This window comes from Eurosta solidaginis, chromosome 3 (assembly GCF_040869045.1).
Source record: "Eurosta solidaginis isolate ZX-2024a chromosome 3, ASM4086904v1, whole genome shotgun sequence".
Lineage (NCBI taxonomy): Eukaryota > Metazoa > Arthropoda > Insecta > Diptera > Tephritidae > Eurosta > Eurosta solidaginis.
The window spans coordinates 184,535,272-184,560,995 of NC_090321.1; the positions used below are offsets into that span (position 1 = coordinate 184,535,272).

The 25,724-nt window shown below is 39.2% G+C and overlaps 1 protein-coding gene across 3 annotated transcripts in view; it reads left to right on the forward strand.

The window, feature by feature from the left end:
- The window catches only part of Np (Notopleural), a 118,800-nt gene that overhangs the window by 74,761 nt on the left and 18,315 nt on the right, over positions 1-25,724 (forward strand). For all 3 annotated transcript variants that reach the window (XM_067774238.1, XM_067774240.1, XM_067774239.1), the window contains 3 exons: positions 13,216-13,373; positions 14,836-16,369; positions 16,442-16,975. In XM_067774238.1, the coding sequence (XP_067630339.1) occupies positions 13,216-13,373; positions 14,836-16,369; positions 16,442-16,975 (2,226 nt within the window). The remainder of the gene's footprint in view (positions 1-13,215; positions 13,374-14,835; positions 16,370-16,441; positions 16,976-25,724) is intronic.

The following is a 25,724-nucleotide window of genomic DNA, read 5'->3' on the forward strand; positions in this document are numbered from 1 at the left end:
TCGTTAAAAATGAAACTATCCTTCAATAACTTTTGACTATGCAATTTTTCAAATAGTTTAAGAGTTATTCATGAGCTCTGCTTAACACTAATCAAGAAGTGTGTATAACAAAATTTTAAAACCACACAAATACAAGACCAGAAAGAAAAGCTAAAGAAAAAACTTGGCGACTACTAAAAATCAGAGGAACCACACAAAAAAGAAGCTGCGGGCTAAGTAGAAAAATCAAATACTTTCTTATGAAGCAATCAAAAGCAATTGAGGTCAGCAATAGCAACAATATAAAAGTTAACAACAAAAAACAAAATCAACAACAAATGTGAGGAACAATACTATAGCAATGGGCAACTATAGCAAAAACACTTCGTTAATAGATTTTGTTTATGGTAGCCTATTTTCACTCAACCTCAATGCCCGAGCTTAGCACGAGGCACGACTTCTTGGCCGCAAATGCGATAGAAATGAATGAAAATTGAAAATTGGAAGAAAATTCAAGTTGATTAAAAGTATCTTTCAGGAAAGTGGTTAAATAATTGCATATAAGTACACGCTACAAGTGCTGCAAGTGATTTTTTTATTTATTATAGAAACTGGCCGCATAAATTTAATCACAGCAACAGCAATTTGAAGTGGCGAATGGTTGGTATGCCACATCATGCCAAGAATGAGAATTACGCCTAAATCGTATACAAAGTGAAAGGGAAATAAATACTGTGGCGGCTTTCCTTTTGAGTGCATTTTTATTGTTTTATGGGCACAAGAATTGAATAAACAACAACGATTGAAGACAAAAGGTCATAGATGGTGCAGTGTGCCATCGTACAATTGAATGAGAAAATAAATCATTAATTGCAGCACTGTTGGATAGTTAAACTTGTTTGGAAAAAAATGTTCACGTTTAAAGAATTAGTCAAAGAGTATGGAACTTATATCTGTTTTCATCAATTTTTCACAAGTGCAATCATATACAAAATATTTAGATATTTACGAAGGTGTTGATAGCTGGTTGTTGTTGTTGCTGTTGTAGCTGGTCTAATTCTTAAGTACTATAAACGAATCAAGAATCAAAGAACTACAAAATTGTTTTTTTATGAGTAAACAACTACGCCCAATGTATGGGGGAATCCTGAATGTAAGCGTAAGGTGTAACTATAAGCGTAAGCGTAAGCTTAGTCTGTAAGTGCTATGCTATAGGATAGGATAGGTTAGGTGGTAGCTGCCCTGATCAGGATAGCTCACTTGGACAACACGAAGGTCCGTTGTGATACCACACACACCAAAAATAACGGTGACATAGATCTAGCTACTTAGAGAATCGTTGGCAGCTACGATAAAGCTCCGAATGATACCGCTCTCAACTTTGGATAAATCCTCGGGAGATCCAAGTGAGTCGCGACCGAAGTACTTTCGCCTAGTTCTGACAAAAGCTGGGCAATCAAGCATAAAGTGATTTGGTGATTCCACCTCATCATCCTCCATACAGCTGCAGCAGGATGGAGTTTCCAGTATACTGAGACGTACCGCATGGATACCCATGGGACAGTGCCCTGTCAAAACCCCAATGACCATTGATAGGTGAGCCTTAGTGAACCCAATTATTTCAGCAGACCTCCTGCCATCCACTTTCGGCCAGAGAGATCTTGCTACCCTGCAAGACGTGGTGTTCGCCCAACGTTTGCTGAGCTGATTCGAGGCTCAGCTATGGAGGAGCAATCCACAGGTGGCCAGCGGGATCCCGAAATCCCTACAGCCATCTTCATCCGGTTCAGTTGTACCGATTCGGGCTAAGAGATCCGCTTGACAGTTACCCGGGATATCACTATGGCCCGGGACCCAGATTATCTTATTGTAAAATAATTCGATGCAATCGCAAGCGAGGTCAAGCACTCCCAGACCACCCTCGATCGCACTGTAGTGGAGCTGAAGGCCTTGATAGCCGCTTGGCTATCAGAGTAGATGTTAAATTCCCTAACCGTAGTATCACTGGATAGCATTCCATCCACCGCATCCTTAATCGCAGCAACTTCCGCTTGGAATATACTGCAGTGTTCAGCCAACTTAAACTTTCGGCTTAAATTTAGCTCTTGACAAAAGACCCCCCCCCCCCCCCCCACCAACCTTTCCATCCAGTTTCGACCCATCCGTGAACAAGTTAACCGGTCCAATGCCCCAGATAATTCCTCTTCCCCACTCCTCTCTCTCTGGAATGACTGGGGTGAAGGTTGTATAGGGGGCAGTTATCGGCATAAATAGTCCGTTCTGTCCGAGATAAAGTCGAAACTGGTAAGAAGGTTAGAGTGTCCGCGGTCAGAAAGTCCATATCCCATATCACAAAGCCTGACCAACGACCTTGCCGCGGCCGCCTTTCCCGCAATATCTACTGGGTATATGTTCAGCATGACGTTCATTGCCAAGGTTGGTGTTGTTCTGAGAGCGCTACAGATACCGATCAGCGCCGTCCGTTGCACTGACACTAACATTTTGGAGATGCTCGCCATGTCCAGTGCTTTCCACCAGACCAGCACTCCATATAGCAGAATCGGTTTGACCACCATCTCATAAAGCCAGTGTACTACTTTTGGCGAGAGTCCCCATCTCTTTCCGATAGCCCCTCTGCCGCAGTACAAGGCAATGGTGGCCTTCCTGGCCCTATCTTCCACATTGCGTATCCAGGACAGTTTCTTGTCCAAAACAATCCCCAAATATTTACCCCTATCAGAAAGTACCAACGGTCCCCTCCAATCGAGGGAGTTCTGAAATCGGGCAACTTATATCTCCTTGTGAAAAGAACCCATTCCGTTTTTCCCGGGTTGACCTCCAATTCACATGATTCAGCCCACCTAGCCACAGTATCCAGGTAGCCCTGCAGAACATCGCGCACGGTGCCCAGAAATTTGCCTCTGACTAGGATAGCGAGGTCATCTGCATAGGCAACCACCCGACAACCATTGGCTTCCAGCTCCACAAGAAGCGCGTTGACTACCACAACCCAGAGGAGAGGAGATAGGACACCCCCGTGGCGTACCCCTGCACACCTTCCTCTTAATTATGGCCCCTCCCCACTCCCCTTCGAACATTCTGCCGCATAGAAGTTTGCTAATAAATTCAACCAGAGCCGCCTCGACTCCTAAACCCACCAGAGCTCTTTCGATTGCCCCGGTAAGACATTGTTAAAAAGGACTTAAGCCACTTGCTGCTTCTAGATCTGACAGCTGTATCACTCCTAATAGCTGGAGTCTTAACCTGGCAAGCGCAAAGCACGAGCACGGAATGTGCTCGATCGTTTCCTCCTCCAGCCCGCACTTCCTACATCTGCTATCACTGACCAAGCCTAATTTAGAGGCATGTGACGCTAGAAGGCAGTGTCCAGTCAGAATAACCGTCAAGAGTCTACAGTCCTCTCTTTTTAATGATAGAAGCAACTTTGTTAGTCTAAGGTTATAAGACCTTACAGCCCCGCGCTAGAACCCATGCCTTTCCCACTTGGTCGATCATGTGCACCTCAATGAATGCGCCCTTTTTAGGTAGTTCATCCGCTTTTTCATTCCTATCTATTCCCATATGCATTGGGACCCAATATAGATGTATGCCCCTCCCTGTCTTGATTTTCTTCAGGGACTGCTTACACTCTAACACGCATTTATAGAGTATGCTATACGTGATTATTGCCTTAATTGCTGCTTGACTGTCAATATAAAGTTAACTCGGTTGCAACTTAAGCTATTCTCTCCAGGGTTTTTACTGCTTTGGTTACGGCTACTATTTCCGCTTGGAAAACGCTACAGTAATCCAGCAGCCTGCAGGATCTGTTTATTTCCGGATCGACACAGTATACTGCAGACCCAACTCCTTCCACTACTTTGGAACCATCTGTGGATACATGTATCGCCTCGTCCGCCATTTGAGCACCCTTGCCCCAACCGTCCACCTGTATTTTGGCCTTAAGATCGCCCTCGAAGCGCAGATAGGGAATCAGGTAGTCTGTTCGTCTTGTGATGACGCTATACTACTACGGCCGTATGGTCGGTGCTCAGGCTGCCTCGAGCACCGAGCCTGGTTGCAGTTGTTAACGCTATATTCCTTGCTACCAGGTTTACAGGTGGAATGTGCAGAATGGCATACAATGCAGCCGTCGGGGTTGTTTTCAGGGCTCCCGTAATGCTAAGCATTGATAGTCTGCATACCTCCTCTAATTTTTATATTCAGTTGAGCAGAGCTCACAGAGTATATTAACTTTGATTGGATAACGGTTGGTTATACAGGTATAAAGGAATCGAGATAGATATATACTTCCATATATCAAAATCATCAGTATCGAAAAAAAATTTGATTGAGCCATGTCCGTCCGTCTGTCCGTTAACACGTTAACATGAGTAAATTTTGAGGTATCTTGATGAAATTTGGTATCTAGACTCCTGGGCACTCATCTCAGATCGCTATTTAAAATGAACGATATCGGACTATAACCACGCCCACTTTTTCGATATCGAAAATTTCGAAAAACCTAAAAAACGCGATAATTCATTTCCAAAGACGGTTAAAGCGATCAAACTTGGTAGATGGGTTGAAGTTATGACGCCGAATAGAAAATTAGTAAGATTTTGGACAATGGGCGTGGCACCGCCCACATTTACAAGAATGTAATTAAAAAGTTTTGCAAGCTGTAATTTGGCAGTCGTTGAAGATATCATGATGAAATTTGGCAGGAACGTTACTACTCTTACTATATATGTGCTAAATAAAAATTAGCAAAATTGGATGAAGATCACGCCCACTTTTTAAAAAAAATTTTTTTTTAATTCAAATTTTAACAAAAAATTTAATATCTTTACTGTATATAAATAAATTAAGTCAAAATTCAACTCCAGTAATGATATGATGCAACAAAATACAAAAATAAAAGAAAATTTTAAAATGGGCGTGGCTCCATCCATTTTCATTTAGTTTGTCTAGAATACTTTTAATGCCATAAGTCGAACAAAAATTTACCAATCCTTCTCAAATTTGGTAGGGGCATAGATTCTATTACGGTAACTGTTCCCTGTGAAAATGGGCGAAATCGGTGAAAGCCACGCCCAGTTTTTATACACATACCACCGTCTGTCCTTCCGCTCGGCCCTTAACACAATAACTCGAGCAAAAACCGATATATCTTTACTAAACTTAGCCCACGTACTTATCTGAACTCACTTTATCTTGGCATGAAAAATCGCCGAAATCCGACCATAACCACGCCCACTTTATCGATATCGAAAATTACGAAAAATGAAAAAAATGCCATAATTCTATACCAAATACGAAAAAAGGGATGAAACATGGTAACTGGATTGGCTTATTGACGCAAAATATAACTTTGGAAAAAACTTTGTAAAATGGGTGTGACACCTACCATATTAAGTAGAAGAAAATGAAAAAGTTCTACAAGGCGAAATCAACAGCCCTTGGAATCTTGGCAGGAATACTGTTAGTGGTATTGCATATATAAATAAATTAGCAGTACCCGGCAGATGATTTTCTGGATCACCTGGTCCACATTTTGGTCGATATCGCGAGAACGCCTTCACATATACATCTAAGCGCCACTCGCTTTTAAAACCCTCATTAATACCTTTAATTTGATATCCATATCGTATCATTCTAGAGTCACCCCTGGCCCACCCTAATGGCGATATCTCGAAAAGGCGTCCACCTATAGACCTAATGTCCACTCCCTCTTAAAATGCTCAGTAACACCTTTCGTTTGATACCCATATCGTACAAACATTCTAGAGTCACCCCTGGCCCACCATAATGGCGATATCTCGAAAAGGCGTCCACCTATAGACCTAATGCCTACTCCCTCTTAAAATGCTCAGTAACACCTTTCGTTTGATATCCATATCGTACAAACATTCTAGAGTCACCCTTGGTCCACCCTAATGGCGATACCTCGAAAAGGCGTCCACCTATAGACCTAATGCCCACTCCCTCTTAAAATGCTCAGTAACACCTTTCGTTTGATATCCATATCGTACAAACATTCTAGAGTCACCCTTGGTCCACCTTTATGGCGATATCTCGAAAAGGCTTCCACCTATAGAACTAAGGATTACTCCCTTTTAAAATACTCATTACCACCTTTCATTTGATACACATATCGTACAAACACATTCTAGAGTCACCTCCTGGCCCACTCTAATGGCGATATCTCGAAAAGGCCTAATGCCCACTCCCTCTTAAAATGCTCAGTAACACCTTTCGTTTGATACCCTTATCGTACAAACATTTTAGAGTCACCCCTGGCCCACCCTATTGGCGATATCTCGAATAGGCGTCCACCTATAGACCTAAGGCCCAATCCCTCTTAAAATGCTCAGTAACACCTTTCGTTTGATACCGTTATCGTACAAACATTCTAGAGTCACCCCTGGCCCACCCTAATGGCGATATCTCGAAAAGGCGTCCACCTATAGACCTAATGCCCACTCCCTCTTAAAATGCTCAGTAACACCTTTCGTTTGATACCGTTATCGTACAAACATTCTAGAGTCACCTCTGGCCCACCCTAATGGTGATATCTCGAAAAGGCGTCCACCTATAGACCTAATGCCCACTCCCTCTTAAAATGCTCAGTAACACCTTTCGTTTCATACCCATATCGTACAAACATTCTAGAGTCACCCCTGGCCCACCCTAATGGCGATATCTCGAAAAGGCGTCCACCTATAGACCTAATGCCCACTCCCTCTTAAAATGCTCAGTAACACCTTTCGTTTGATACCCATATCGCACAAACACATTCTAGAGTCACTTCTGGCCCACCCTAATGACGATATCTCGAAAAGGCGTCCACCTATAGACCTCATGCACACTCCCTCTTAAAATGCTCAGTAACACCTTTCGTTTGATACCCATATCGTACAAACATTCTAGAGTCACCCTTGGTCCACCTTTATGGCGATATCTCGAAAAGGTGTCCATCTATAGAACTAAGGATTTTTCCCTTTTAAAATACTCATTACCATCTTTCATTTGATACCCATGTCATACAAACACATTCTAGAGTCACCCTGGGCCCACCCTATTGACGACATTTCGAAAAGGCGTCCACCTATAGACCCAATGCCCACTCCCTCTTAAAATGCTCAGTAACACTTTTCGTTTGATACCCATATCGTACAAACATTCTAGAGTCACCCATGGCCCACCCTAATGGCGATATTTCGAAAAGGCGTCCACCTATAGACCTAATGCCCACTCCCTCTTCAAATGCTCAGTGACACCTTTCATTTGATTCCCATATCGTACAAACACATTCTAGAGACACCCCTGGTCCACCTTTATGGCGATATCTCGAAACTGCGTCCACCTATGGAACTAAGGATCACTCCTTTTCAAAATACTCATTTGATACCCATATCGTACAAACATATTCTAGAGTCAGCCCTGGTCCACCTTTATGGCGATATCCCTAAATGGCGTCCATCCATAGAACTATGGCCTACTCTCTCTTAAAATACTCTTTAATACCTTCCATTTGATACACATGTCATACAACCACATTCCAGGGTTACCCTAGGTTCATTTTCCTACATGGTGATTTTCCTTATTTTGTCTCCATAGCTCTCAACTGAGTATGTAATGTTCGGTTACACCCGAACTTAGCCTTCCTTACTTGTTTGAGGTAGGTTGTCTTTTGTGTGGCTTTCCACCAAACAAGAACTCCATAGTATAGGATAGGGCTTACAATCGCTATAAAAACCCAGTCATAAGCGTCCTTGTTAGGAATTTATTAGACTCCTCTTAGGGTTGTATGTAACTGTGCACTTATTTCTCAGTTGTATGTTGGACCAAGTGAAGATCGACGCTTATCAATAGATCACTGAGGTCAGTTTGAAATAAAAATATATTTACTTATATGTTTACTAAATTTTCCAAGCAAAAATGTATAACAAAAAACTTTAAAACAACAACTAAAAAACCACTCAAATATACATGTTATTATTTTCGGACTAAAATTACATCGTTTAGACAGAGCGAGTGTCTTTCTCTTTTCTTCTTTCATGTCAGGCATTTACAATGCTACATTAGGCAAGAAACAGGATAGAAATAGAAATAATGAAGACAAACTAACATCCGCTGTGACAAGTGAATGCTTATAGCAGCGGCACCTAAACGTTGTCGATGAAGGAATTTAGCAGTTCCCAAAATGGATCTATACAACGAGCTTTGGCAGTTGTCTAAATTTTTCTTTCTTCTATTCTAATTTAAAAAAAATGTTTAATCAAGAAAAAATATACCATACCAATAATATTAATAAAATAATTATTTTTAGACCTTGAGTTCGATTCGAACCCGCGATCTTATACAAAAAGTAACAAAAAAAAGTTTTTTTTGGCACCCTCTAATGTAAACCTTTTGCCTTCTTACGTATTTGTATAGGTCAGCGTTTGTTGAATGAATGTTATAAGAGGCTGTGGTCGTTGGATTATTCAGCCTTCTTATCAGCACAATTACGTAATACAACTAAAAAGAACTTAGGTTGTATGTGGCGGAACGATTATGTCACATTTAGGCTTCTTACAATAATTTTTTTTTTTTTAATAAAAGATAACAATTAAGGCTATTGACTTAAAGAGGGCAAACATTATGATTAATTTGAAACCATACGAAACTTACCACCTAGAAGCAGACTTTAAATAACTTTAAGTTGAGATCCACGAAAAGTATTGGTTTCTCAAACAATTTCAAGATCAAGAGGCTATGATGGAGGTAACCGATTTAGCAAAACCATCAATAATGACCTAGATGCAACACAAATTATAACGGTAATACTACGTTCTTAATAAATTATTTTAAATCTCAAATAGTGCTTGCACTAACTATATAAAATCTAAAGTCCTACTTCAATAGATAAATAAATTGATTACCAGTATCAAGGTTAATTACACCAATTTTCTCCCAACATATCTATGCATACATGAGTTTCAAATTTGTTAAAGTTTCTTGTATTTAATTCCAATTTAAGTCTTGGCAATTCATCTGACCTAATTAATTTCCATTGACCGCAATTTGTTGATTAGAATGGGCATACTTACACTCACCTTAGCTGTATTCGGCTGCTGTATTGCATATCTTAAGCTACATCAGGCAGATCTGCATTAATATGGAAAACAGTTATAGCAGTACATTTGCTGTAGAATAAGTAGACAAGATTTAAAATTGTTTGCAGAATGCGTTATTTCAATTTGTGCTAGATGTAGAATTTAGTTCCTTTGTCGGCGATTAAATTAGTAATGGAAATTAAATCTTAGCATGTTGGGAATTCTAGGCAATAAAAAAAAATTGTACATATGCAATATGGGTAAAGATAATTACTTACTTTTGGGTCAATTGATATGAGCAATTTGCGGTACATATGCTATTGAAATAGGAAACTAAAAAAGGCTGGCAGAAGCACATTTTGTTATGTTCTTTTACTAAAATAATTAAAATATAATAACAGACCCAGTTAGTCTGATAATTATCATCATCGTTCATCATTAGTTTTCGCTTAACCATCTGGGCGATTTTTACGGCTGCGTAACAAGTCACTCCAATTATCCCTGTTGGGCGATTACCGACGTCAATTTATAGCACCAAAGGGATAGTCATCCTCAACTTTGCCCTTCTAATTCAGCGGAGGTAGTCATCTTTTTCTAGCTTCTAGAACACAGAAGCCATGTGTGGGATAGAGGACAATCATTTCTTTCCGTCGAACTGAAAGAAGCAGAGCTAGTAGTGTTTCAGTGCCTCAATTTTTCTGGAAAAACTCCGGTAAACGAAGTTATAGGGAGGAACCATGTACGGCGATTTTAGTACCCATATGTGTACTCACATAGATAGATGGGCTGTTAAGTGCAATAAGGCCTTAATATTTATGAAACGATTGATGCACACTGAAACAGTGCATAGCTGCGGTACCACGCAGAGTGGACACATGAACAGGATTAGCATTATTTCTTTGGATCACTTAATAAGAGTGCGTTGTGGCAATATTCATAAAAAAAAAATAACAAAAAGCAAAGGGTCTTTACTAAATCTTCACCTACGTGCTTGAGCAAATCCGCGGGAGGTTAGTGATTTCCCAGCGACTTGTTATTTCTTAGGTGGGATATTCCCATTCTCCAATTGTTAAAATCGGACGGCGTATGTTTCGTGTTCAGGTTTATCCCATCGTGCTGAAAAAACCCAATACACTTTTATGGCTTAGCGAATTCCATAGTACTCAACCGAAAACCAAATACTAAACAATAATGGAGTAGCTTGTTTTTGTTTTGTTTATTGTTTAGTACGTTGTTGGAAACCGTACAAGACTCGAAGATCGATAGCCAATAGCAAACCGTCCATAAAAAATCAATAATATTCAATAACAACAGCTGAGATAGGATTTGTTATCAACGAGTTATCTGTTGTTGTCTACAACGATAATATTTCCTTAAAACCGAGTAACTCGTCGAGCCAATAACACTTGGAGAACAAACCCATAACTCGGCGATAGCGTTGTTAACGATAAAAAATCAGCAAACAAATAATTAAAGCCGATAACTCGTTGTCAAAGTTGTAATTTTTTGTCAAAAACCGATAAATCGTCGATATAATTGTTATGGATAACAAGCCGATAACTATTAGAAAATTCCATGAAATCATTGCTATCGATTATCGATAACACTTTAAACCAAATCGATAACAAACCAATAGTTTCTTGATAACTGTTCCAACATTCCAGAAATTATACCAAAACTATCCCAAACTACTCTCGCCATGATGCCGAAAAAGTGTTCTAGAATGCCTATCAGCCGACATCTCAAGCTCGCTGCACTCACACAGTTCGTCCTCACATTTCTTTCGTCCAAGTAGGCTCCTCTTATTCTTCTATGCTTCACGATAGTACTTCCATATTCCAATACCAGTTTTTTTTTATACTCAGCTGAGCAGAGCTCGCAGAGTATATTAATTTTGTTCGCCTAACGGTACCCTGTAACGACATAAACTAATAGATAGATATAGACTTCTATATATCAAAATGATCTGCGAGAAAAAAAATCATTAAGCCATGTCCGTCCATCCGCCCACCGTCCGTCCGTACGTCTGTCCGTAAACACGATAACTTGAGTAAATGTTGAGGTATCTTAATGAAATTTAGTGTGTATATTTCTGGGCACTCATCTCAGATCGCTATCTAAAATGAACGAAATCGGACTATAACCGCGCCCACTTTTTCGATGGAGAAAATTTTGAAAAACCGAAAAAGTGCGATAATTCATTACCAAAGACGGATAAAGCTATGAAACTTTGTAGGTGGGTTGACCTTATGACGCAGAATAGAAAATTCGTAAAATTTTGGAAAATGGGCGTGGCACAGCCCACTTTTAAAAGAAGGTAATTTAAAAGTTTTGCAAGCTGTAATTTGGCAGCTGAACATGTAATCTTCGGTTACGCCTGAACTTATCCTTCCTTAATTATTTTTTTTTTTTACTGGAAACCTATTGTGTGTTCAGCAGCGACCCATAGTGGATGAGAAATGTGCATCCATTGCTCAGTTATTTCGCCAGTTAGAAGATAGTTTTTAGGTGTCAGGTGAGTTCTGGATACTGTAACAGGTTAAAGTCGTACATGCCCAGAATCAGCCCCGAAATATGTAATGTATGTGCTGCATGTGATGTGTCCCCACATGACGATAACCATCTTTTCTATTGTAATGTGGAACCTACGCCTTTAACACCCATCTCCCTGGTCCGACCCTGTTCAAACAGCCAGTTTCTTCGACTCCCGTTAGAAGATTTTGATGACAATTTGTGAGTGGTAGTGTCCATTGAATGGGGCGAGGCACTGTTAATACAACAACAACAACAACATGTGTCAGGTGTGAGAGCTGAGTTTAGTAATCATCAGCTGTCAGCTTTTAGATAGAAATTTTTTTCAGATTGTAAGTTAGTCTGAATAAAGTTCTTCTAAGTTTGATACCTAAGACAAACGGATATGCATTCTCGCTTAAAAATTTGGGCTTCTCTCGTGGCTAAGTGCCAGAAATTACACTAATTGTAAACCCAAGAACTTTAACCAAAATTTATCTTTAACATTAAATCAAATATTCGTACACCAAAAAGGTTGCTTTGATTTCTCTGATAAACTGTATTATATAGTTTAAAATCTATATAGTTATCATACAAAATCCGTTTTTTAATAATTTTTTTCCTGCTTTTAATAAACCTTATCAAGTTTGTTACTTAAGTCTTTTGTTCCGTTAGTTTATTGCAGCTGATAAGTGTTAAGCGCTGCATCATAAGCACATAAAATTCACGTATTTATTATCAACATTTCTCCTAATGACATACTTATCTATATTAAAAGCAACTTCCATTTCCGTTGCTTTTACTGCAATCCCCAAAGAAGATAAATCAAATTGTTTACTGTTCCAATGACAGCCAAGCAAAGGACTACAAAAAGCCAAACAACTCAATTTACTGATAATTACAAAGAACAAAGATTGTTAGTCACTGCCGTTGACTGTCGTGCTCTCTTCACCCACATACTTCTCGGTGCACGTTTTTTGTGTCAAAATTAATTTTATGTTTTTCGTGTCTGTGACGAATTATTTCTTATTTGCTTGAAAGGGTATATTTTTCTTATGATGTACAGCTTTCGTCGTGTATTTAGAATCACGTGCAAACATATTTATTTATCTTATACGCGGCCGCCGTGGTGTGGTGGTCGCGTGCTCCACCTACCACACCGATTGTCCTAAGTTCAACTCACAGAACACTCTTTCTGCCATGAAACGCTTTTCACTGAAAATTCATCTGCCTTGCGGATGCCTTTCAGAGCCGGCATAAAATATGTAGGCCCCGTCTCTCCAATTCGTTGAGAAACTTAAAAGCAGCACAACGCAAATTGGAAGAAAAGCACGGCCTAAATTTCTTCGGGGGTAAATCGCGATTTTTTTTTTTTAGACGAAATGATCTAAAGTAGAAAAATTGGCACTTATTCAAATGAATTTGTTTAACGCATGTAAGGGCTGATCAAAAAGAAATGAAATTAAGGTACTAAGAAAAATGCATTAATATATGTTCACACCAATTTCTCGAGGACCAATGTTATTATGCAAAATATTTGCATCTTTTTTAAGAACAAACACTAAGAAATTTTTAAATAAAATACCAATATTAAACTCTCCCTTTTCTCTCCTTCTTTTAGTTCAATCGGGCCGAAATATAAGACATTTACCCTGCATTGTTAGAAAATCGGGTCGTTCCGGTATTTGCATGTTCGCCATTGATTGCATCAAACAGAATGGCACTCACTTGGGTACATGTATTGACCGTTTTTACTTTGGTTCGTGTTGTCAACTGAAGGTAAGTAAATTTAAAAATTATAAAGTGAATTTAGCTAGTAGCCATAGCATTGGGAGGCTTATTTACGCTGAGAAGGGCTCCATTTTTTTTTAGTTATATGACAACTACTTTGAAGAATTCACGGCATTGAAGATGAAACTCTTCCGCTACCGCTGTGGATTTGGGGCAGCTAGCCATAAGTTTAAGCTTAAACTTTTTCTGCTCGTCCATCAAATGCAGTGGTGCAGAATGTTGAGCTGATAGGTTAGGTTGGGTGGCCGCAGCTCATATAAGCTCAATTGGGAAATTTCACGGTGCATTATGATACCATATTATCGCGATACAGGTTCCTAATTATTTAGAGAATCATTGCGAGATTAGTGTCCGTGTAGTCGTTACATCGCTTCAAATGTGAAGGAAATATCTAGTGCTGTCCACCACACCATTACTGCATAGAATAAAATCGGCTCGATCATCATACGATTCTACAGATATAGCACCATCGTTGGGAGTCACCAGTATTTGCTAATTGCACATTGCGGCAGCAGCAAAAGGAGCCGAAGCCCTCCTTGTCATGTCTCTGCCACACTAAGCTTTCATGACTACTTGCCGTCAGGAACAATCTAAAGATTCCTAATTTAATCAGATAATACGAATGCCACTTTTCCAATCAAGGGGTATTGTGGCTCCTCGCTACATTTTACTTGTGTTGACCGGTAGACCACATGACTCAGATCACCTGGATCCGCAAGGTGTTGAGAAATTTTTCCACCTTTAATTGCTAAATTAGATTTCGCCAAGCACATTCCAAACCAGTATAAAAATAACGCTTGCGTAGCCCTTTCCTGACATTTTTCAGGGTTGCTCCTCCCAGAGTCACATCCACTGTGCTGCCCTTCACCAGTATGCTAATAAATTTTTCCACAGTTTATTCGAGTACCAGTACTGTTGGGACCTATATAAGCTTGATACAATCCAGACCCTAACTAAGTGATAAAAAAGCTAGACATAGCGGTTGTCAGTTATAGTCTTAGACACCTTTTATATAAGAAAAACAATTCTACTCCGAAAACAAAGACCAATAAGCGGCTTCAGATTTTATGAAAAGCTGTCGACAGTGCGGGCGCTTTAATTTAAATAGTAATTCGAAAATCGGGAAAGTAATATTCCGTTCTATAGTGCGTAGCCAACAATGTGCTATTAGAACACTGGTTTCAATTCTATTTATCTTTACTCCTCCACTCTTTCTCAATCGCCTTTTCAATCTCCTTATATCGACGCATCGCACTCTGTTTCCGCCCGTCGGTCTGCCTCTTTCAAGACCTCTTACCAAACTCTTTTCTACCTGAATCTCTCTCTCTCCCTCTCTCTCTCTCTCTCTCTCTATCCCACTTCCCTTCCTTACTCTCTACCCAAATTAAGGGCCTAAACACCCACTCACACATACACACACTTTTTAATTACAACATTTGCTTTTCCGTAGGACGACGCTGCGCTCTTTGCACCCGAAATCAGTGATAATAGCATCGATGCAAATACGATTTCACATTTCCCACATGAATCTACTACACTGCCCACCAGCACGTTGTTCAAACTCACCACGCTCGATCCTCATCACACAGTACAAAATAGCAGCAACAGCATAAGCGAAACAGTGAGAAATGTGACACAAAGTTATCTACAACAACACGGAAGCACTTACAATATGAGCAGCAGCAGCAGTAGTCCCAGCAGCAGTAGCTACAACAATAAGGTGGATACCACACCCACAAGCACGAGCAATAGCACAAAGCCAATTAAACTGACAACAACAAATGCACCAAGGCAACCACCAGCACATACAACACACAAAAACTCACAGTTTGTAGTACGCACCACACCCAAACCGACTGTTGCACCTACAACAATAAAGCCACCACGCCGTAAAACCACAATGGCACGACCTGTACTCACCACCACCGAACGCCCACAATTAGATACGCTCATAGAGGTGACAACGCAACCAACAAAATTTGTTACATTCCAAATAGTCGAGACCACTACACCGACGGCCACGGGTACGAATATTAAATTGGATGAACTTCCTAACACGCAGCGACCACTACTTACGACGAACCGCTATCGGCCGCGTCCGGCAACAACTGAAGTGCCTACAAAGATATTTACAACTACTCCAAAGCAACCAGAGCCAGTGAAAATAACGACACGTCCCAAGCCCATAATTACGCGACGTCCCATTACAAGTAGTAGACCACAGCAATCTCGGCCACGCCCATCAGTGAGTGTGAAGCCTACGCGACGGCCGCCAGTGGAAAATAATGTCAATGAGTCAGTTAAGCCCGTTTTTCTAAATTTAACAACAACAGACAGTAATACGGGTTCTACAATATACCGTCGTCCAACACCCACGCCGACAACGGTTGTAATTTTGAATAACGATGAAGTACTCACCACTATGGTGGAAACAAAAGTGCCCTTACCAAGCGAATCGTTGGCTCAAACGACGCATGCACCAAGACCACGACCCAAGCCTACCGCTGAGATTGTGAAAGTACCAATACCCACCATAGACGTAGCAGCATCAACAACTAGTTCAGCAGAGCCTAAAACAACAACAACAACAACAACTTCTGTGCCAACCATCATAAGAAGTACGACACAGAAGCCTAGCATGTCTATCAAAACTAAACCAACAACGGAAAGCTCAGCCGCAACCAGTCTAACTACAACGACAGAGAAAGAAGCCGAGAACCCTCCAAAAGGAACGTCAGTAGGAACAAACACGAAAGTGCCCATTAGTAGTACAACCCCACAATCGGCAACACTCACCACAGAAACAGCCAAAGTAGAGTCGCCAGTAAGTCTCGAAATAACGACATTAATACCTGGTTTGATAACGTGGACCAATGAGGAGAATGAGCCGACTACTATGAATGCGACCGTGGAATGGGTTTCAGAATCGAATATTTTCAACTTAGATAGAATAACGGAGTCCGCAGGCCCAAATGCTGAGACAGGTAAGTAGTTCTTAAAAATTAAATTCTTTAAATACATATCTCAGATATAATCGAATTATCCTACTTTTACAGCTTCCACAAGACCGCCTCCCACCACAAGCACTATGATATCGGTAGAAACAAGCATAAGTGAAATTATTGGTAGCATATCCTTAATAATGCCGAAACCAGAGCGTCCTTCATCAGTAGTCACACAGCCACCAAAACCTCAAGCAAAACCAACAGAGAACCCTGTACCTGTCACAACAACTGCACCTATAACTACAGTAAACATCCCTACAACTACACGTACTACAACCGCAGCGCCTTCAACTACGACTACAACTACCACTACGCCAAAACCTCCACCAAAAGCAACAGCTCCATCTAAAATATCCACATCTTCTACAACAACAACAACAACTAGCGCGCCACCAAAAACTGAAAGCTCTATTGAATTGGGAGAATTGTCTTCTTCGACAAGCGCTGAAATTGCTACCGAGGGTTTTTCGACGACAGGAGGTATTTTTGGCACAACCGAGTATAGTACTGAGGATTATAATGGGACATTTGGATCATCGGCACCGGCGCCAGTTAATGCGTTGGAAGGCGTGGATTATAGACAAAGTGAGTGATTTATAAACTATTTATACTTAGGGAGTCAATTAATGGCGATTTTCATGAATTTAGCAGCAAAGTAGTCATAACTGAAGCACTTTTGGAAGAAATATTGCTTTTTTGCTATGGACACTGGCTATTGAAAGAGTAAGGTTAGGAGCAACCGATTATTAACGGTACCTTTTCAGAACCGGTTAATTTTCTCTAAGTGGGTAGGTTTTTTGGAACAGATTACTTTTTTCAACCGGTCCTTATTTGGGACTACACTTTTCGAAATTGTGGAGTTTTTGTCAACCGGTTATCTTTTTGATATCGGTTACTTATTTGGAACCTATTGCCTTTTTTTTTTTTTTGAACTGGCTCCTTTTTTAAACTGGTTACCTTAATGAAACCGGCTACATTTCGAAACTGGCTTATGTAACCAGTATTTTTTAAATAAAACGGCTTAATTTTTTAATACCGTCACTTTTTTATCCAGGTGCTTTTAATCCGAATCCTTATTTGAGCCGCTTACTTTTTTTGAAAAAGTAACTGTTGCGAGACCCGTGAGGGTTACGCATAAGTACAAAATCAACCATTGAAAGTTTCGCTCTATTGAAAGAAGCATTACCAGGGACTGTGCTGTTCGAACTTCATTTGCTCCCCACTCTATTGTATTTGCTTTTCCACTCTTGCTCTTGATTCTTCTTTTCTTTTCTGTTTCCCAAATTTTTTTTCTTTATTTTTCTTGCTGTTTCTAGACATGTGTATTCTTCTTTTAATTCTTACATTAATTTAATCTCCTTTTTCTCTTTATACTTTTTCATTTGTTCTTTCTTCTTCTTTTCTTTATCAACTTCGTTTAATTTATTCTCTTCTCTTGTTAATTCCTGGCCTCATTTTTTATCCCCATCTGCTTCTTCATCCTCTTTTTCTGCTGTCTTCCTTTTTTTTCTTATTCGTCTCCTTCCCTTTTTTCTCCATTTTTCCTTCTCCTTCTTCTCCTGCCTTTCTTTTTCTTTTTACTACTCCAGTTATTTCTTACTTACTTACTACCCCGGGTAATTTTGGTCCTTATTTATCCTCATTTCATTCCTTTTCTCGCTGTTTTTATACTCAGTTGAGCAGAGCTCACAGAGTATATTAAGTTTGATTGGATAACGGTTGGTTGTACATATATAAAGGAATCGATATAGATATAGACTTCCATATATCAAAATAATCAGGATCGAAAAAAAATTTGATTGAGCCATGTCCGTCCGTCCGTCCGTCCGTTAACACGATAACTTGAGTAAATTTTGAGGTATCTTGATGAAATTTGGTATGTAGGTTCCTGAGCACTCATCTCAGATCGCTATTTAAAATGAACGATATCGGACTATAACCACGCCCATTTTTCGATATCGAAAATTTCGAAAAACCGAAACATTGCGATAATTCATTACAAAAGAGAGATAAAGCGACGAAACTTGGTAGATGAGTTGAACTTATGACGCAAAATAGAAAATTAGTAAAATTTTGGACAACGGGCGTGGCACCGCCCACTTTTAAAAGAAGGTAATTTAAAATTTTGCAAGCTGTAATTTGGCAGTCGTTGAAGATATCATGATGAAATTTGGCAGGAACGTTACTCCTATTACTATATGTACGCTTAATAAAAATTAGCAAAATCGGAGAAGGACCACGCCCACATTAAAAAAAAAAAATTTTTAAGTAAAATTTTAACAAAAAATTTAATATCTTTACAGTATATAAGTAAATTATGTCAACATTCAACTCCAGTAATGATATAGTGCAAGAAAATACAAAAATAAAAGAAAATTTCAAAATGGGCGTGGCTCCGCCCTTTTTCATTTAAGTTGTCTAGGATACTTTTAACGCCATAAGTCGAACAAAAACTAACCGATTCTTTTGAACTTTGACAGGGGCACAGATTTTATGACGATAACTCTTTTCTGTGAAAATGGGCGAAATCGGTTGATGCCACGCCCAGTTTTTATACACAGTCGTCCGTCTGTCCTTCCGCATGGCCGTTAACACGATAACTTGAGCAAAAATCGACATATCTTTAATGAACTTAGTTCACGTGCTTACTTGAACTGACCTTATCTTGGTATGAAAAATGAACGAAATCCGACTAGGACCACGCCCACTTTTTCGATATCGAAAATTTCGAAAAATGAAAAAAATCCCATAATTCTATACCAAATACGAAAAAAGGGATGAAACATGGTAAGGTAATTGGATTGTTTTATTGAAGCGAATATAACTTTAGAAAAAACTTTATAAAATGGTTGTGACACCTACCATATTAAGTAGAAGAAACTGAAAAAGTTCTGCAGGGCGAAATAAAAAACCCTTAAAATCTTGGCAGGTATTACATATATAAATAAATTAGCGGTATCCAACAGATGATGTTCTGGGTCACCCTGGTCCACATTTTGGTCGATATCTGGAAAACGCCTTCACATATACAACTACCACCACTCCCTTTTAAAACTCTCATTAATACCTTTAATTTGATACCCATATCTTACAAACACATTCTAGAGTCACCCCTGGGCCACCTTTATGGCGATATCTCGAAAAGGCGTCCACCTATAGAACTAAGGCCCACTCCCTTTTAAAATACTCATTAGCTCCTTTAGTTTGATACCCATATTGCACAAACGAATTCTAGAGTCACCCCTGGCCCACCTTTATGGCGATATCTCGAAACGGCGTCCACCTATGGAACTAAGGATTACTCCATTATAAAATACTCATTAACACCTTTCTTTTGATACCCATATTGTACAAACAAATTCTAGAGTCACCCCTGGTCCACCTTTATGGCGATATTTCGAAAATGCGACCACCTATACAACAACCACCACTCCCTTTTAAAACCCTCATTAATACCTTAAATTTGATCCCCATATCGTACAAACACATTCTAGAGTCATCCCTGTTCCACATTTATGGCCATATCTAGAAAAGGCGTCCACCTATAGAACTAAGGCCCACTCCCTTTTAAAATACTCATTAACTCCTTTCGTTTGATACCCATATTGCACAAACGAATTCTAGAGTCACCCCTGGCCCACCTTTATGGCGATATCTCGAAACGGCGTCCACCTATGGAACTAAGGATTACTCCCTTTTAAAATACTCATTAACACCTTTTTTTTGATACCCATATCGTACAAACACGTTCTAGAGTCACCCCTGGTCCACCTTTATGGCGATATTTCGAAATGGCGTCCACCTATAGAACTAAGGCCCACTCCCTTTTAAAATACTCATTAACACCTTTCATTTGATACCCATATCGTACAAACATATTCTAAAGTCACCCGTGGTCCACCTTTATGGCGATATCTCGAAAAGGCGAACACCTATAGAACGAAGGCCCACTCCCTTTTAAAAATACTCATTAACACCTTTCATTTGATACCCATATCGTACTAACAAAGTCTAGAGTCACCCTGGTCCACCTTTATTGCGATACCTCGAAAAGGCGTCCACCTATAGAACTACGGCCCACTCCCTTTTAAAATACTCATTAACTACTTTCGTTTGATACTCATATTGCACAAACGAATTCTAGAGTCACACCTGGCCCACCTTTATGGCGATATCTCGAAACGGCGTCCACCTATGGAACTAAGGATTACTCCCTTTTAAAATACTCATTAACACCTTTCTTTTGATACCCATATTGTACAAACAAATTCTAGAGTCACCCCTGGTCCACCTTTATGGCGATATCTCGAAACGGCATCCACCTATGGAACTAAGGATTACTCCCTTTTAAAATACTCATTAACACCTTTCATTTGATACCCATATCGTACAAACGCATTCTAGAGTCACCTCTGGTCCACCTTTATGGCGATATCTCGAAAAGGTGACCACGTATACAACAACCACCAATATACATCATTCAACCACCACTCCCTTTTAAAACCCTCATTAATACCTTTAATTTGATACCCATATCGTACAAACACATTCTAGAGTCACCCCTGGTCCACCTTTATGGCGATATTTCGAAACGGCGTCCACCTATAGAACTAAGGCCCACTCCATTTTAAAATACTCATTAACACCTTTCGTTTGATGCCCATATTGTACAAACAAATTCTAGGGTCACCCCTGGTACACCTTTATGGCGATATCTCGAAACGGCGTCCACCTATGGGACTAAGGATTACTCCCTTTTAAAATAGTTATTAACACCTTTCTTTTGATACCCATATTGAACAAACAAATTCTAGGGTCACCCCTGGTCCACCTTTATGGCGATATTTCGAAACGGCGTCCACCTATAGAACTAAGGCCCACTCCCTTTTAAAATACTCATTAACACCTTTCGTTTGATACCCATATCGTAAAAACACATTCTAGAGTCAACCCTGGACCACCTTTATGGCGATATTTCGAAACAACATCCACCTATAGAACTAAGGCCCACTCCCTTTTAAAATACTCATTAACACCATTCGTTTGATGCCCATATTGTACAAACAAATTCTAGAGTCACCCCTGTTCCACATTTGTGGCGATATCTCGAAAAGGCGTCCACCTATGGAACTAAGGATTACTCCCTTTTAAAATACTCATTAACACCTTTAATTTGATACCCATATCGTACAAACGCATTCTAGAGTCAACCCTGATCCACCTTTATGGCTATATCCCTAAATAACGTCCACCTATAGAACTATGGCCCACTCCCTCATACAATACTCTTTAATGCCTTTCATTTGATACACATGTCATACAAACACATTCCAGGGTTTCCCTCGCTTCATTTTCCTACATGGTTATTTTCCCTTATGTTGTCACCATAGCTCTCAACTGAGTATGTAATGTTCGGTTACACCCGAACTTAACCTTCCTTACTTGTTTTTCTTTATTTTTCTTGCTGTTTCTAGACATGTGTATTCTTCTGTTAATTCTTACATTACTTTTATCTCCTTTTTCTCTTTATATTTTTTCATTTGTTCTTTCTTCTTCTTTTCTTTATCAACTTCGTTTAATTTATTCTCTTCTCTTGTTAATTCCTGGCCTCATTTTTTATCCTCATCTGCTTCTTCATCCTCTTTTTCTGCTGTCTTCCTTTTTTCCTTATTCGTCTCCTTCCCTTTTTTCTCCATTTTTCCTTCTCCTTCTTCTCCTGCCTTTCTTTTTCTTTTTACTACTCCAGTTATTTCTTACTTACTTACTACCCCGGGTAATTTTGGTCCTTATTTATCCTCATTTCATTCCTTTTCTCGCTGTTTTTATACTCAGTTGAGTATATTAAGTTTGATTGGATAACGGTTGGTTGTACAGGTATAAAGGAATCGAGATAGATATAGACTTCCATATATCAAAATCATCAGTATCGAAAAAAAATTCGATTGAGCCATGTCCGTCCGTCCGTCCGTTAACACGATAACTTGAGTAAATTTTGAGGTATCTTGATGAAATTTGGTGTGTAGGTTCCTGAGCACTCATCTCAGATCGCTATTTAAAATGAACGATATCGGACTATAACCACGCCCACTTTTTCGATATCGAAAATTTCGAAAAACCGGAAAATTGCGATAATTCATTACAAAAGACAGATTAAGCGACGAAACTTGGTAGATGAGTTGAACTTATGACGCAGAATAGAAAATTAGTAAAATTTTGGACAATGGGCAATGGGCGTGGCACCGCCTACTTTTAAAAGAAGGTAATTTAAAACTTTTGCAAGCTGTTAAAGATATCATGATGAAATTTGGCAGAAACATTAATTCCATTACTTCATGTACGCTTAATAAAAATTAGCAAAATCGGAGAAGGACCACGCCCACTTTTAAAAAAAAAAATTATTAAAGTAAAATTTTAACAAAAAATTTAATATCTTTACAGTATATAAGTAAATTATGTCAACATTCAACTCCAGTAATGATTTAGTGCAACAAAATACAAAAATAAAAGAAAATTTCAAAATGGGCGTGGCTCCGCCCTTTTTCATTAAATTTGTCTAGGATACTTTTAATGCCATAATTCGAACAAAAATTAACCAATTCTTTTGAAATTTGGTAGGGGCATAGATTTTATGACGCTAACTCTTTTCTGTGAAAATGGGCGAAAACGGTTGATGCCACGCCCATTTTTTACACACAGTCGTCCGTCTGTCCTTCCGCATGGCCATTAACACGATAACTTGAGTAAAAATCTACATATTTTTAATGAACTTAGTTCACGTGCTTACTTGAACTCACTTTATCTTGGTATGAAAAATGAACGAAATCCGACTATGAGCACGCCCACTTTTTCGATATCGAAAATTACGATAAATGAAAAAAATGCCATAATTATATACCAAATACGAAAAAAGGGATGAAACATGGTAAGGTAATTGGATTGTTTTATTGAAGCGAAATATAATTTTGGAAAAAACTTTATAAAATGGTGGTGACACCTACCATATTAAGTAGAAGAAAATGAAAAAGTTCTGCAGGGCGAAATAAAAAACCCTTAAAATCTTGGCAGGTATTACATATATAAATAAATTAGCGGTATCCAACAGATGGTGTTCTGGGTCACCCTGGCCCACATTTTGGTCGATATCTGGAAAACGCCTTCACATATACAACTACCACCACTCCCTTTTAAAACTCTCATTAATACCTTTAATTTGATGCCCATATCGTACAAACTCATTCTAGAGTCACCCCTGGTCCACCTTTATCGCGATATCTCGAAAAGGCGTCCACCTATAGAACTAAGGCCCACTCCCTTTTAAAATACTCATTAACTCCTTTCGTTTGATACCCATATTGTACAAACAAATTCTAGAATCACCCCTGGTCCACCTTTATAGCGATTTTTCGAAAATGCGACCACCTATACAACAACCACCAGTCCAATGGCGCATACAGGGGGGGGGCGATCGCCCCATCGCCTACCTGAATAAATATTGGGCGTGCTTAATTTGCCAGAAATTGAAATGCATTTTTTAGATTTCCGTAAAATTGAGATTGAATGAAATATTATCTTATCTTCTTTTGTCTGCTTGTCTAGCGAAAAAAGGTAAATAATAAATAAGTGAGTTTTGCTTTTTCCGCTTATTGCCGCAGATATGCCATGGTTTGTGATTAAAATAGTTGAAACATGGTGACCTTGCAAAACATAAAAAAATTCTTCATATCACCAACCAACTTCATTTTTTTTTTATAAAAGTTCCGGAACACACCTAATATGTCGTTTCATTTATGCAATATCAGAGCCACTGATGACCTGATACGAAACTTTTATTCTCTCTCAATTCGTTTCCAGGAATGGGGCTCGAAATCAGCTGTCTGTTCATTCAATTGTAAACAAAAGTTCATTCGTTGTAAACAAAAGTTCATTCGTTTCCAAGAATGGGGTCTGAAGTCAAATTATTCATCTCTTTTTTTTCCTTTTTTGATTGCTGCAATAGATATAGATTCAAAATAACTCCACTTAGTTAAAGCCACAAGTGAAACTCTCTTATCAGAAAGAACTAGCTTCTACCTTTGAGCTGTATAAAATCATTTCTTGATTGTTTTTTGTTCGAATTCTTTCAATTAGTTGAGCTAATTTGAGTGCTTAAAGATAAATTCGATACGTTTATTTGTAATTATGTCAAAATTGTGTTCTGAAGTTAATCATTAATTTATATTACTGACTTCCATGGCAAAAATTGATTTTGAGCTTTCGGCCATGATCGCCCCCCCCCCTCATCTGGAGACCTGTATCCGCCCCTGGACCAGTCCCTTTTAAAATACTCATTAACACCTTTCATTTGATACCCATATCGTACAAACATATTCTAGAATCACCCCTGGTCCACCATTATTGCGATACCTCGAAAAGGCGTCCACCTATAGAACTAAGGCCCACTCCCTTTTAAAATACTCTTTAACTCCTTTCGTTTGATACCCATATTGTACAAACGAATTCTAGAGTCACCCCTGGTCCACCTTTATGGCGATATCTCTAAACGGCGTCCACCTATGAAACTAAGGATTACTCCCTTTTAAAATACTCATTAACACCTTTCATTTGATACCCATATCGTACAAATGCATTCTAGAGTCACCCCTGGTCCACCTTTATGGCGATATTTCGAAGCGGCGTCCACCTATGGGACTAAGGATTACTCCTTTTAAAATACTTATTAACACCTTTCTTTTGATACCCATATTGTACAAACAAATTCTAGGGTCACCCCTGGTTCACCTTTATGGCGATATCTCGAAACGGCGTCCACTTATGGAACTAAGGATTACTCCCTTTTAAAATACTCATTAACACCTTTCATTTGATACCCATATCGTACAAACAAATTCTAGGGTCACCCCTGGTTCACCTTTATGGCGATATCTCGAAACGGCGTCCACCTATGGAACTAAGGATTACTCCCTTTTAAAATACTCATTAACACCTTTCATTTGATACCCATATCGTACAAATGCATTTTAGAGTCACCCCTGGTCCACCTTTATGGCGATATCTCGAAAAGGCGACCACCTATGGAACTAAGGATTACTCCCTTTTAAAACCCTCATTAATACCTTAAATTTGATACCCATATCGTACAAACACATTCTAGAGTCACCCCTGGTCCACCTTTATAGCGATATTTCGAAACGGCGTCCACCTATAGAACTAAGGCCCACTCCCTTTTAAAATACTCATTAACTCCTTTCGTTTGATACCAAATTGCACAAACGAATTCTAGAGTCACCCCTGGCCCATCTTTATAGCGATATCTCGAAAAGGCGACCACCTATGG